Source organism: Anoplopoma fimbria, chromosome 10, assembly GCF_027596085.1.
Source record: "Anoplopoma fimbria isolate UVic2021 breed Golden Eagle Sablefish chromosome 10, Afim_UVic_2022, whole genome shotgun sequence".
NCBI classification, from domain to species: domain Eukaryota; kingdom Metazoa; phylum Chordata; class Actinopteri; order Perciformes; family Anoplopomatidae; genus Anoplopoma; species Anoplopoma fimbria.
This window is the reverse complement of record NC_072458.1, coordinates 9497622-9512743: the sequence shown is the minus strand read 5'-3', so window position 1 is coordinate 9512743 and position 15122 is coordinate 9497622. Positions and strand designations below refer to the sequence as shown.

Here is a 15122-nt window from a genome sequence, read left to right as displayed (position 1 = left end):
TTCACTTAAATCAACATACCACAATAATACAAACTAAGATTATCCAACGTTTTGTATGAAAAATCTTAATCTTAACAAGCTGTAAAATTGATATAGTAGATAAGTACAATATTTCCCCTTGAAATGAAGTAAATATATAAAGTATAAAGTACAGAGCTTGAATAAATGTACTTAGTGGCTCTAAATATCATGAAATAATATGTAAGTCACTTTCTTTCACCATCAAAACACTATAAATCCATATAGGTGGATGTGAAATATGAGGGGTTAAATACAACAATATTGCCATATAATCACCAATCCCCTTTTTTTCCAGCTTTCCCACACTTAACTTCCTGCTGGAATGTAATATCCCCCTACCTGTGATTCACACAGGTGGGAGAGCTCGGGAGAAAAAACTGGGTGGACGTCCAGAGGACCTCCTCTGATTGGATAACGGTGACGTTTGGATGGGAGGTTGGAGATTATAAATGGCGGAACAAAAAGTTTGCTTGATCATAAAAATTATAACGGTTCAAGTCCTAACAGGCAAGCAGTCTCTCCTGAAAGTCTTTATCCCGCTCCTTTTTCCAAGATGAACAGAATTATTCTCCAGCTTTTTGCAGTCGGATTCTGCTTTGCAGTCGGTAAGTAAAATATCCTCAATTAATTCTGACTTATTCATGTGCATGTTTTTTTTTTCAATATTTTTAAGCATGTTACTTTTAAAATGACCTCTAAAAAAGAATACATTCAAACCGAACAGCCTTATGTCACATAGATAACGTTAACATAGTTCCCCAGACAAAATCTACGTTTTCCTGCATGGAGTTCGGTGTGGCTGTGTGTTATTGAGGTTGGAGTGCGCCACAGTTATCTGAAGCATTGCTGTGTCCAACATTTTTTTTTCCGATTATTTAATATAAAGATTTGACTTCACATGGAGCAAATTTTGTGTTATAGACGAGAGAAAAAAATATTAGCCTGACGTTTTTAACAAGGATCAGATCCTCCCAAAAGGGTGCGTCGCAAGCCTGTGTTTTTGCGTTTATTGGGTTTGCTCGGTGTTGAAGGCTGCAGACTTTTAGGCTGTTGTTTGACAGGGTGTGTTCACTCTCTATACCAGCAGTGATGTGGGCACCTTGTCACAAATGGCCACAAATGTTGTTGTTTTTTGTTATTTTCATATCATGATTTACTATAGTTTCCTGGTTTTATACGTTTTTTTTTTGTTTTTTTTGTTTCTTTTTTTTTTTGTTGAACAGATAACATAGTGGACTTGTTTGATTCAGATAAGCCCCTGCTATAACATCACCTATTTGGTTGTTAAAAACCAAACACAGTTACAAAATAATGGGATAAACTGTTGAAATAGTCGAAATATTAAGCTTAAAGTTTCAAACAGTGGAAATGGTGGGCTAAAAGTAACGGATAAACAGTTGAGTTCCCTTAAAAGTTACAAACAGACATATTAAGCTTAAAGTAGCCTAGTGAATGAACACATAGTTGGCTAAAAGTATAAGCAGTTGAAATGGCCAGCTAGGAGTAATGGATAAACATTTGAAATAGTTGGATAAGATAAGATAATCCTTTATTGGTCCCACAGCGGAAATTTCCAGGATTACAGCAGCATAGCAAATAAGAACCAATAAGAAACATAATTAGAGAACAACATAAAAAAACAAGTAATATAAATAAGTAATCACACAGTAAAGTTAAATAAATAGTTTTTTTTTAAAAACCCTGATAGATCAGGCTCATAATTTCGGCAATTCTTTAGCAAAAATGTCATCCCAGGCTTTACCCATGTGCTGTTATTATAAGTTGGGGTGAGGCAGCCTGTTGGTTGTACAAGGATTTTTTTTTTTTTTTAATTTTTCTCCAGAGGGTATTAAAGACTGAATCATGTCCCAACTTGAGAACCATTGCATGAGAAATTCCTCACCTTGTAACAGTTGAGGCTTTGCCCAAGTCTCAAATTCCACTTCTATAGAAGTTCTACAGCCTGGGGGAACTAGAGCGGCCATTTGTTCTTGCACTATTGTGTTTTGAGTCTATTGTAGTCCATTTCTGTCCTCTGGATCCATTATTTTGATCTCCTGTTTCAATCCACGCCTTATCTAGGGGAACTAAAGTCCCATTCTTTTTTTTTTTTTTTTTTTTTTTAATACTTTAAGGTGATCATTTTGACCTTAAGTCTTGGAATCCTACTTAAATAGTTGTTTGTGACAGAAGAGTGAATCACAAATGTAGTTAATTACACACTGTTCTCTGGGGAGATGTAGATGATTTCAGATGGCAGTCTGGTTGGTGTTACAGGCTACTGAGATGTTTCCCCAAACACCAGCTGGCAGACAAATAGACAAAAACACTTGGCTGCTTTTGAATCCAGATGTCGGTAGCCTAAATTTGTCCAGCTGGGAGAAGTCTAGAGAGACTGTTGCAATGTCCAAAAATGCAAATTATTATTTTTTTGCTTCATTGAACACATTTTAAATAATATTTTATGAATCTGTAAAAAAAAAGAAAGAAAAAAATCATCAAAAGGGTACAAAAATATGTTCCTGCCACAAACATTTTACTCCTAATACTCCTCCCGTCAGTGTAATCCCATCCTTCAAGGATGTTGGCATTGTGAGATGTAAGTAGGTTATATTTACACAACACTCCAGACCCGCCCATGTGTGTTTACCTTTACCTTTTGTGAGGTTGTAGGTGTAAGGCTGATTATTATCCCAGTCCAAGCAGACGCTTTGAAGGAAGTCTTTACATATTTACCCTCCCATTACTTTTCATAAATTTGTTTGCATATTTATCTAATGAGATGTTGTCTCATTTTAGCTTTCCGTGCGAAGTGGACTAGGCGTTTATGGCACATATTTTGCATTGAGTTTAATTTGAGCTTGGTATTGTTCTGCTTCCCTTAAACTGAGTTTTTATTGGTGTTGTGGATCTTTTTTGTTGTCATTTTATGTTCATAATGCTGACACTATAATAAATACTTGTATTACCCATGTTAAGATCTTTTGCAACACGGATGCCCTCAGGTGGAAAAATTGGGTACTTACCCCTCCCAAGGCACTGATACCATGCCTAGGACTATCAACCACATCAGTGTTATTCCTCTGCAATACATTTAATTATTTTCTTGTTCTGTTTTAGATTTAACATGAGTTTAAACACTTCCACTTTTGGTTTCTTTGTTACTTTTCTCTCTTCCCCTTCTGTGTTTCGGGTTCCTCACCATGTTCCTGTGGTGGAACCCGGAGGGTTGATCTGTAGTTCTAGTGACAGAGCAGCAGAGGGCGCTGTAAGGCTGACACTGCACATCGAGAGGGATACGTAATCTGCCACACCCCAGAGTCCCTTTTTAATCAAACTGCATACCAAAGACAGATGTTTGCTCAATTTAAGGCTGAGAAACTTTCTGTAATTAAATATAATCATCAAAAGTCGCCTCAGTAAATATGTTGCTATTGTAACTTAACTACTGTCATTAATTATTTTGTTTACAAATTCTGTATTTTCTACATATTTAAGGCTGTAAATCCTTTTTAACAAGTTCACACACACTTGGCATATGTTGTAAAAAAACGGATGCATAACAAAACAGATTAATTTGATCCCTTAGAACCTTATTAAACAAATTAGTGTAAGAACACATTCTAATACATTTTACAACATCTAGCTCTGTATATAAATGTTGTCTTTTTTCTTGCGCAAGACTCACAATAATTATTACAAATACAAAAAACTGTCAATATAACATAAAGGTATTAACACTTATCAGAGGAGTTCTGAATAATGGCTGCACTTTGGATTGTTTACACTTTGCTGTGAGTACATCTTTACTTAACAAAAATGTTAAATGCAGACCTCTACATGTAACGAGAGTATTTCTACAATGTTGCTTTGCAACTTTTTACCCGTGACAGCTGGTTTAGGACTCCTGATTGAAAGTGCTCAGCATGCTACTTTCTAAGGTGTGTCCTCGTTTGTACACCTGTATTAAGGTCATTGAAGGTAATGTGAGGGAAATGACGTAAATATGTTCCCCACAAGTTCCCTGTAATTACACACTGCATTGTGATTTATTAATCCTCAAAATATGTAGCGCTACTTCTCACCTGCCAAGTCTCCTTGGCCTATTGTGTCTTGTTGTCAAATGTGATTGACTGCATCTGTTTTTGTATGAGATACAAAGGCTGCTTCACTTTACATATTTTACCTGGGGCCTGCTCTTTAAGGAAAAACAGATTCTGTTGTGTAGACAATCTGTTGCAATCAAGGGGGATGAAGACACAACCAATTATATATTGAGACACTTCAGTTAACAAACACGCTGCTGTAATTGAACATCATTAAGGTTTACTGTTCCCTTGTGGCTTCACAACTAGACTGCCCCAGACTCTGGTATTTATGGATCAGATGGCTCAATCTGTCGGAGTATCAGGTCGGCCCGCATTGCAGAGTGCTTAGGTGTTGTGTGGTGTGGCAACACAAAGGTCACATAACATTGCAATTTTAAAGTTATGGTCTGATATTGTACCATATTGCTATTTACTAAGGTTGTCAAAGCATGTAAGTCAGTTTTTGGCCGACTTTATTTTGGCCTCTTATTTTTAAAGGTTTTGGACATTTTGTCGAAATCCTTTTTTATCATAAACAGAATATATTTTACTTATGTTTGAGAATAAATGTTAGTAGGTGCAATAAGAGTGGACTTGTAATGAGGATTATCAATGGTACATAGTCAGCTCTGCTTGAACTCGGGTGTGACCGAAACCAAGGGCACAGGGTGTGGGGCTGTTTGTGTACAAGGGCGTGGTTGTGTTTTAGTTTTTTTTCTCTCAGGTAAAGAACAGGAATCTCATTCAGATTGTCATTAAAATCAGGACTGATCCACAGGTTTTATGAATACATCTGACATTTTGTTTGTTTTAAAACATTTGTCATTTCATTACCCTACCGTTTGTGGTAAAGTTTAAGCAAGTAGTTTTTCTAAAATGTTCACACTGAAAAAGAGACAAAGTATAACCAAAGATATCAGTGCATGTGACGTGATGTGATATGAATGCGCTGCACTGCACTGCCCTCATACTCCAGTTACAGCTGATAAAGGCATCCCAGAAGCGTAGTGCCCACAATTTCCCCCTCAGGTAAACACTGTTACCTCTGTCAGCTGTAGTTTTCACTGTTAGTGCTGTAAGCACTGTTAGCTGCAAGCCACTGCCTCAGCCGTCGCTATGTTGAGTCATTGATAGGCAATCGAAATGCTCCCGATCTAATATATGGCACTTTTTATGGTGGCACTGGTTCAAATTAACAAAATTGATCTTTACAATGCATCTGAAGAAACTTTTATTGAAGTAAGGGGATTCCCTTTTTGTAATCATATCCGTGAACAATGGCCCCTTCCCCACTGGCACCCTTGCTTGGACGACACCCATCTTCAAGCTTGGCCTTCATTTTGAACTTAACTACAAACCTGTAAAGTTTTGGGACTGCATCTTGCATGGTTGTGGCCAAATTCCAGACAGACACCTGGCAAAGTACCCCAAAACTGCTTCCATGGTAGTTCCCGCTACAGTAGATGTCTCCAGGCCCACATTTTACCATAATGATGCACACACAGATTTACAAGGTGAAAACAATACCAGTGTTGCTCTCACGGCTGGTAATCAGAGGGGATTTATGAACTTAAACTAACTAACTAAACCAAATAAAAAAAATCTTGATCAAACAAAGAAATATAAAAGAGAACTTTCAAGACACACTTTCTTTTTTGTATAATGACTTCAGTTTGTACTTTTCACACTGACTGCAGTCATTCAACACCGGTGTTAACTGGAGCGACTGGTTTCTTACAAAACTTTACCTTGGTTCATTGTAATTGCTGAGTATCTCCCCTCCCAGTCATGAGTCACACAGTTTCACAATGGCTGCTCGTCTTAAAGGCTTAGCGTGTCACCATGGCAGCATTGAGTTGATTGTCTTCAATCTAAAAAAATAACAAACATAAAGAAATACATTATTATATGTAAAGATCACCAGTTCCTGTTACCCTTTAAGTTTTCTTTTCCTAAATGACCTTAAGTAGCAGGAACGTCGTCCATTTATTTTGTTTGGAGCGTGTTCCTGGACAATGTTCAGTCCACTTATTATAATAGAGGGCTTGTTGTCAAGTAACTTTATTACTCCATCAGAGTTACAGTGACAAATGGAGTTTCTAGCTTTATATTAGGTTTTTCTAATTAATTTAATTGATTGGGTAATCTTTTTTTTACCTCAGCTGGCTTTGAGGCCAATGTTCTCAGACAGCTGGATTCTGCATTTACTGTGACTTAATGGTGTCTCTTTGTTTGACCCAGCCTTCCTGGTCAACAGAGTGCCCCAAATACTTTTGACCGGATTTTAAGTCTGTGTGGTTAGGTTAGATTTCATTCTTGATTATCTTGTTTATTTTTGGGTGTGCGTGCTGTTTATCTAAGAACAAAACAAGGCGTGAACAGCTCTGAGAAAGTTCCAGGAAGATCTAAGATTTTGCTTTCTTGTCACCATAACTTGAAGCCTCATTCCAACTTTGCAGTTTAATTTGCTTGTTTGTTTTTTCTCGAGTCACATTACATAAGATTACACCTAAATAAAGTTACTATTATTTCATAAGTCCACATCTAGTATGTTACACTTGAATCACTTGGTGTTTTAGGCAGATGGAAAACTACATTGATTTGTTGTAGCTGCAAAAAAAACAAGGCAATACTTGGAAAATTTTAAAGTAGACATTCCTGGTCAACATTTCAAGATTTTTCAGAATTTGCAAAGCTTCTCCAGAGCCATTGAAGATGTTATACAACTGGTTTCACTGGCTATGGCAACTCTCCATTACAAGTCAACTGATCTTAAGGAGTAAAAACATTTTTCAGCTGTGGTTGTGTATTAAGTTTTGGCCTTTTTATTTCCTACATGCATCGCTACATGCTGAATTGTCCACATTGAAGGCAGTGCAGTTGTTAAAAAACCTGCTCATGTCATGTGAGCTCTCTCTCTGTGACCTAGATGAGGAAATCCTGAGCTGATGAAACACCGAGTTTATTACCACCTTTTTAGACCCTTTATCTGTAAGGCAGAACTCTGTCAACAAACCTGACCATCAACCAACTTTCCCACCATGAAAACAAATTGGTTTACATTTATAGGTTCTGTTATCAGTCTGCAGTCTTTTTTCTGTGTCAGGGAACGATCACAGTTGTTGGTGAGGGTTCTGATTTGATTTTACTTAAAATAGATGCAAGAAAATCAATCTTTAGACCTGCGATTTGGATACAGATTGGGTGGAAAATTTGCTAATTGGCACTTCTGCCAATTTGTAACTATTTTCATTCCCATGTTGGGACTAGGAACGATTAGTTGAATAGTCAATTAATGGATCAACAGAAACGGGTGAAAAAAATGGGAGAATAGTTTATGAAGGTTGCAGAATTTAAGTTTGAATTGCATAACTATGTCAATATTAAGTTCAACAGCTTCAGGCAAAAAAATGTACAAGTGTTTGAATCAGGTGCTACCAAGCGCTGGTAATACCTTCGCCATAAAAACCTTTGTGCCACAGGTCAAAGGTCACAGATTTGTCTTGTCCGTGATCCCTGCTAGTGTCATTATCTCACAGTCAACCATGCAAGACCTGTTTTAATGGCCAAACTGCACCATCGGAGTGGTTGGTAAAGATTGAAACAGTCGCAGCAAAGATTGTTTCTGACAAAAATGATAAGATGTTTACTGGATTGCAGAAAAATGTATCACCCATAGTTTCAACCTCTTAATTATAGCCTGTTAGAAACCTATTTATGCTAATTCATTTTTCTTTCCTCCTTGCTACCATCTCTCTCCTCCATCCCCACTCCAACTATCTGTGGATTCCAGTTCAAGCTCTGAAGTGCTACAAATGCAGCATTGGCTTTGGGGACCTGTGCTTGACGTCTGAAATCACGTGTACAGGTGGAGATCAATGCTTCAGTGGTGTCGGTAAAGCAGGTAAGGAGCTCAGAAGTTAAAAATCTCACCAGACAACATTTTCATAAAGGAGGGTTGCTGTCAGCGCTCGCATGAAACTACATCCGCTGCATTTTCAGAATGCATATTTTGCTGTACTAAAGCCAAGGCGTATACATGTAAATTTACGACCAGTGAGCTGCCAATCAGCAGTTAAACATGCAATATCAGGTGTTGTCTTTTCAATGTGCGGGAAAACTAGTTAGTAAGTTGGCAAAGATGCTGAAATAGTTGGCTTCAAATATTTTTTTTGTTCCATCTGGATTTCGACTTTACTGTTAACATTTGACATTACTACAAAATCTTAAAAAGCTTAGAAATTTGCATTTAATTTCATGTTTTACCGTTTAACAAGCAGCGTGATGTGTCAGCAGTTCACGTTACACAGAATTATATACTGTACTGTCATTTCTTCTTTACTACGATAAGAATGTCAAGTAGTCTGCTGATATTCCATCTTTCTCATTTCTTATTGTCAAAATCTCATGAGATATTAAAACCATAATTTTTCACTATGAAACCATTTCATGTAGACACAACAAAAGATAGACAGTGATTGTGTGTGTTTGCTCTCACTACACAGCCGGTGTTTTAGACATCAAGACGAAGGGCTGTCTAGCAGTGGACATGTGCAACAAGACCAAGGAAGTGAACTTCCCCACCAGCGGCTCTAACACCACCGTCTACACTCTGACCAAGACCTGCTGCAGCACCGACCTGTGCAACGCCGCGCCCGGTCTGCCTGGGACCTCGGTGCTGAACCTGGCCCTCGCCACCATCACTGCTCTGTTCGCGGCCAACATCATGGTTTGACAGAAAAAACACGGTTGACACAAAGTACACACACACACACACAAAAACACACACACACATAAAACACACACACATAAAACACACTACTTATTGCACACACATCAGCACTACAAGGATTAAATTATCTCCTCAGACATGCATTTTTTTTTTTCTCCAAAAGGGTCTTGTGTTTCCTGTTCTTGAGGTGTATTGTTCTTCACGCACATGTTTATACCGGTTCAAATTAAATTCCCCTTTTTGATTTTGTATTCTTAAATTAATCAGTAAGATGTAGCATGTTAGTTGACAGTGGACAGTTTAAAGTAGCCTAAAAATGAATTTGAATGAGAAGTAAACTTTTTGGATAAATTGCGTGCGTTAGGCATTTCACTGTTTGACTAAATTGGTATAGCTTAAATGAATAGGCCAACATTTTGCAAAATGTGCTTTTCTTCTTCTTTTTTTTTTTTTTTCCAAGAGTTTGATTAGAACATCGACAATCTCATTTCTGTCCGTTGAACATGAAGCTATACCCAGCAGACAACGGGGAAACGACTAGCATGATGCAGTCCAAAGGTTTAAAAAAAGCATCTCTAAAGCTCACTAATTAACATTTTTGATCTCATCAATTTAATCTATAAAAGTGTAAAAAACCACAAGTGATGCATAACTATAGAGCGTTAAAGGTGGTAAGTGATTATTTTTTTTTACCAGTGGACAGAGCCAGGATCTTCATGCTAAGCTAACCATCTACTGAGTGTAGCTTCATTTTTATTGTACACACATGGAAGTGATATTTTTTTTTTTTTTTTTCCTTATCCAACTTTATGCAAGAAGAGGGATCACCATATGTCACAAAATGTCAAACTGCTCATTTAAATGTATTGCTTTGGACCCACTGTATAGTCATTTTAGAGTCACCATATAATCTATAGATTTCAAAGCTCCCATGAACATTTCTATTTCTATTCATTTCACCTGTTGACATTTGTTAGCTTTAATACTGTGTAGGTAAAATAATGTAAATGGTCTCTTGGCTTGTGTCTGTAAACGTATTTCTTTTGCTGGTTTTTATTTCGAAACAAATGGCTCCACCAGTTCTGTGTTTAATGAGTTTTAATGTGATGTCCACACTGCACGTTACTCTTAAGCTGTGGGGTAAAGCTTCTGTTTATCTTGCTAGTTTTTAATGTGTGTGTATATATGGGGAGAATGTGATTTAACTCATCATATTTGCAGATATTGAAAATTGCAGCAAGTTGAAATTAGTCAGGGCTGATCTTTAGGTATCCTATCTCTTACATGAATCATTAAAGTTAAATTTGTGAAATTTTTGGCATTATTTGCCAGTTACCTGTCTGAATGTTTTCGCAAGAATTTGTTTGGTTGACAATTTGAAAAATGCAATAAATATCAATACTGGGATGTTCCTCGTGTGTGGTGTTCCCTGAAGGATTTAGTTTGTTCTTTCCATGACTCTCGGCTCGTCGCCTCTCTGCAGGACCGACTGGTTCGTCAGGTTTTGGTGTCTGATAGCGGAGATAGTGCTACTGCTGGTATGACCGCCCTCATCCGCCCTCATTTCAGGTTTGGCACACAAGACATTTTTGGTGTGTGTGTGTGAAGAAATCTCCAGTTCAAGCTAAAGCCGCATGCAAATAAAAAGCTTTTCAGTTATAAATTTTCACTGAATAACCAAAGTAGATGAGATAAGAGATACAATACAATAATCCTTTATTAGTCCCGCAACGGGGAAATTTACAGGATTACAGCAGCATAGATATAGTGCAAACAAGGTACATAGTAGAAAAAACAAGTATTTCAAATGAGTAAGTAAGGGAAAAAAAAAAAAAATCTTATAAATACAGACAGAATGATTATAGTATTGCACAGTGTATTTGTATTGCACATATTTATTAGTGATTTTGTTTTGTGGTCTACTGGGATGGCAGACAGAGCTGGTTGTGCAGCCTGACAAGTACGATGTTTCTATAATTGAACGTTCAAATGAAGTGTGCCCTGAGTCAAGTGTGTTCTGGCCATTGTGATACGGAGGCGTCAAGGTTTTAAAAATGGGAGATACTCACGAGGAAAATGCATCAACCAACATCGACAGCTTTATAACACAAACGATTTTTCACTGGTCACCTTGCAACAACAATATGCTCTAGGGCGGAAGTGAAAGAATTGATGCTCTTCTGTGTATGTGAAAGTCAACTGAGTGTTTTTGGGTTTCGCACTGTTCGAATAAAATAATATGAATATATGACGTATTTTCAGACTTAAATCAAGAAATTACAACAGCAAAAATATCACTATAATGTATAAATTGAATCTTCCGCGGTTACTGACTGACTCTTTCCTGTACAACCGGCTTGGTGAGTATCATGGTATCCAGTTAGATCACTGCATCAATCGTGTGGCACATTCCTTCACCCTTAGTGAATCTCCCCCAGGGTAAAGAGGAACACAAAGGACATGGAAAAACCCTGTTTTGTCTCCTCCCTTCACCTGCTTTTACTGTATAAATATCTGGCCTGACCCTTACAGACACAGCAGATATTTACCACACACAGGATATCTTTTCTTCTTTGCGCAGAAACCAAGGACCAACACCAACAAATCAAGATGGCAAAGATCGTATTTGTGATCGTTGCAGTTATTGCATCTTTCATGCTGGGTAAGATTTAAAGATAATCAATTATAACAAAAGCTTTACTGGAAAGAAAGATGTGACTAGCAAAGAATAGTGGGGGAAAAAAAAAGTTGGCAGTGTTTGTATGTTAATTAACAAATTTAAAAAGTGAGGAAATCTCTCTTTCCACCTCCTCTCCATATTGTTATAAGCTTTTTAGAATTTTTGGACAAATTTCTCTATTGCTTTATCGAAAAAATGCTTTATAGTTAAAGAAGACCATATGACCGGATAATTCAGCTGACTATGGCCAATTCAGAATCATTTAGTTTGCTCAAACCAATTCATGACATAATTCATGTAGTAATTAAAATGTTGGATCCATTCCATCAACATTTTTCTTTAACAAATCTGTCCTCAAACTACTTCACCTGATGTAACAAACTGATGATGCTTATCCAACTTGTAGCTGAAAGAGCTAATGAACAAGTTTCAGATTTATGTGTCAATATTTTCAGTAAAATTTTGTTTGGTCTTCTGAAAACAACGAAAAAATTACTTTACAAACTAAACATTATTGTTTATTACAAGAAACAATTCCTCGGGATATATCACAAACTTCAAAAATTTGAAATTGACTATTTCTTCCAAAGTTAAAAAGTTAAAAAATGACAATCTCCAGTGAACTTCGGTGACAGTGAACAATCTTAGAGGTGGATAAATCTAGTAAAACCACAACTTTCCGCTACTATTATCCTTTCACACCTGATATTTTCCTTGATGAAGATTCAAATCTGTATCGTTGCAATCGCAATAATGTATTTCCTGGAATGTCATAGTTTCATTGTTAATTCATCTATGGGAGCGGTTTGACGACTTCTACTTCCACATTAGCATTTTGGTTGTGTGGAGCGATACATCACTACCTATATCTGTAGTTCAAAAGTGTTTGATAAAGAAAGAACCTTTTGAAAACAATGACTTAGTCATTAGAGTAAAGCATAATTATGGGTGAAGTTTTAGAAAGGTCTACACACATTTTATAAGTTTATTGGCTTCACTTAAACAGTTTTTAACTCAGTTTTGATGACCACTGTGGATATGCCACTTACTCAACATCAAGTGTTTTTTTTAATTATTTTTTTTATTAACTATTGTGCTTTCATTTGTTTGTTTCAGCTGAGTCCCTGACCTGCAACAAATGCAGCTACGGTCTGCTGGGCTTCTGCATTTCCAAAGCTAATGAGACCTGCGCGACCAACACCAGTGTCTGCTATACTGGGAAAGCAAGTTAGTCACATTCTCATTTCCTACAAGCTCATCTTTTCCCTTTAAAAACATTACATAACAACACAGGAATTATTTAATTAAAATGACTCCCAAATACTGTGATGCCCAGTTACACATAACTGCCAAACCAGTAGGCAATCCCATCTGCCTAGATATTCATGTATTCTCTTCATACGGATTCAATGTAGTGATTCCCATTGTTTGTTAATACTGTGTATAAAGTCTTGTTTAGAAGCTCTTTTACTTAACTAAAGAACTCCTTAACACGTGCTGCATGCTGTAAGTAGTGTTGTACGCATTTTAAGTTTCACTGTCAGCCAAAAAAACCTGTATTACCAGTTTTGCAGGATTTGGTTTCAGGTCAGTTGAATAAGGATGGAACAAATGACCTCAAAATTGTATTTGATTAAATGAACCATTTATATTTCTGTAACTATTATTAATCCAAAACAATCTTTTCTCTTCAGCTTTCACAGGAATTGCCTCTGTGGGCTTCAACACCCAGGGGTGCCGTGAGCCAGCCAACTGCAACAAGACCCTCAATGGCACCATTTTGAACGTCAAATACGAGACCAAAATCGACTGTTGCTCATCAAACAATTGCAACCCCACCCAGGTCAGCGGAGCCCCATCCACCAAGATGACCCTCACTGCTGCCATCGGTGTAGCAGTCCTGGCCTCCATGTGGGGAAGCATTCTGTAATATGCCTAATGCTAGACCACCAAAAACAGTTGCAGCCAGCTGCTCCTGAATCCCTTTATACTATCATAAATTATCCAGGGGAAGTCTACGAGCCCCGAAATAAACACTTTGGATCTCATGAATTTATAAGTATGATTTACTATATGCCTTCATGCTGTGACACTCTATTATCTTTCATAACTCAGGTCTTGTCATATCAGGGGTCAGTTTATATAATGACAAGTTAAGTAAAAGTCCCAAACTAAGGTACTCATCATGGAAGTTGATCAATGGAATGTTTCCGGGAAACATTGAGCTCTTAAATCTTCCAGACCTTTGTTTTGCTTTGTTTTAAAAAAATAAACTTTTGTAATTATCCTTTTTGAACTACTTTGTGTCTTACTGGATGTGAAAATAAAGAAAATCGTTGAAAATTATCTGTTGCCTCTGCATATTTTAACATCATCCATCCATTCATTAGCTTTAGAGAGGCGGACTCCTGCCCCCTCCGGTGTCCCTAGTGGGACCTTATTTGCTTAAAAAACAAATGTACGGTATGCATGCACAGAACAGGGGTAGAAAACGTGATATCCTAATTATGTACATTTTAAGTATTTATAAATGAAGCAACTTGCTGAAAACCAGTCAAAACACTGTTTAATTAGTACATTTGTAGGCTGTACTTACCCAAAGTTTTTAACCTGTCAGCTCTGGATACAGAGCTGTACTGTACGTAATCTCTGTCACCTCTTACAAACTTTCTTATCACAAATGTTGATGTATATTACTGATATAGCCCCCCCGCCGTATAAAGATCTTGACTTTGAGTCTTTGTTCCTGAAAACTAAATCCCACAGATTCTAAAACAGCAAGATCTTAAGATTCAGAGACCGACCAACCCTCCTTGGTGGTATTTTTACCTGTAGGTCGAACATCACGATGAACACATTTCTGTGGAGCTGTGCAGCACTGTTGTCTCTGTTTGTAACAGGTAGGTGTTTTATCTTTACTGTATCTTGTAGATTGAAAACAATTTATGGGGTCTAACAAGGATCAATAAGATTTGAGATGCTGCTAAGAATTAATCTCAGAGCGAGTGGTTGTTTATGACTTCTTGTGAACCTCTGATAAAACTGTGCATGAGAAATTCAGAAAAAACATTGTGTAACTTTAACTGTCTAATTGTATTCAGACATTCTTAATACTGCAAATCATTCCCACACATTCACAAATATTCATGCAGATTTGAAGATTATTACTGACTTTTTTTCTGAACTTTAGGATTATTTCAACAAACTTAAAATCTTTTTGACCCTCATTCAAGGTCAGCGGACTTAATTTGTGATGTTATTTGATGTTGACTGTTAACGCAGTGCAGGCTGTATTACTTTAAAGCAAGTTGTATGAAATACCTCACCTAAGAAAATGACAACAGCCCTGTATTTAAAGTGTCAGTTCACCCAAATTACCAAAAAAATACATATTTATGACATACTTAAAATGGTCATGTTTGCCCAGATTTTGACGTGTCTTCCATATTTCTTCCTGTAACTAGAAACAAACATTGCTGTTTTATTTTTTGCAAGATTTGACAAAACCATAGGACCTAACACACTGTTAACAGTTTTTTAAGGTGTCTCTGCAAGGGCAAGCTGCTGTGAAATGAAATGTTTTGAGCTCCACAAACAATTT

At 37.1% G+C, this 15122-nt stretch overlaps 2 protein-coding genes across 2 annotated transcripts; both read left to right on the top strand.

Annotated features, from left to right (window-relative positions):
* The first annotated feature begins 514 nt into the window (after positions 1-514).
* Positions 515-10245, top strand: spaca4l (sperm acrosome associated 4 like). The gene is made up of 3 exons (XM_054606245.1): positions 515-626; positions 7903-8013; positions 8615-10245. Exons 1-3 carry the CDS (start codon positions 575-577, stop codon positions 8842-8844), a joined length of 393 nt encoding a protein of 130 aa, XP_054462220.1. The 5' UTR covers positions 515-574; the 3' UTR covers positions 8845-10245.
* A 1136-nt stretch (positions 10246-11381) lies between these two features.
* LOC129097707 (uncharacterized) lies at positions 11382-13860 on the top strand. The gene is made up of 3 exons (XM_054606612.1): positions 11382-11503; positions 12638-12748; positions 13216-13860. The coding sequence occupies exons 1-3, from the start codon at positions 11452-11454 to the stop codon at positions 13449-13451; spliced, it is 399 nt and encodes a 132-aa protein (XP_054462587.1). The 5' UTR covers positions 11382-11451; the 3' UTR covers positions 13452-13860.
* Positions 13861-15122: the final 1262 nt, after the last annotated feature.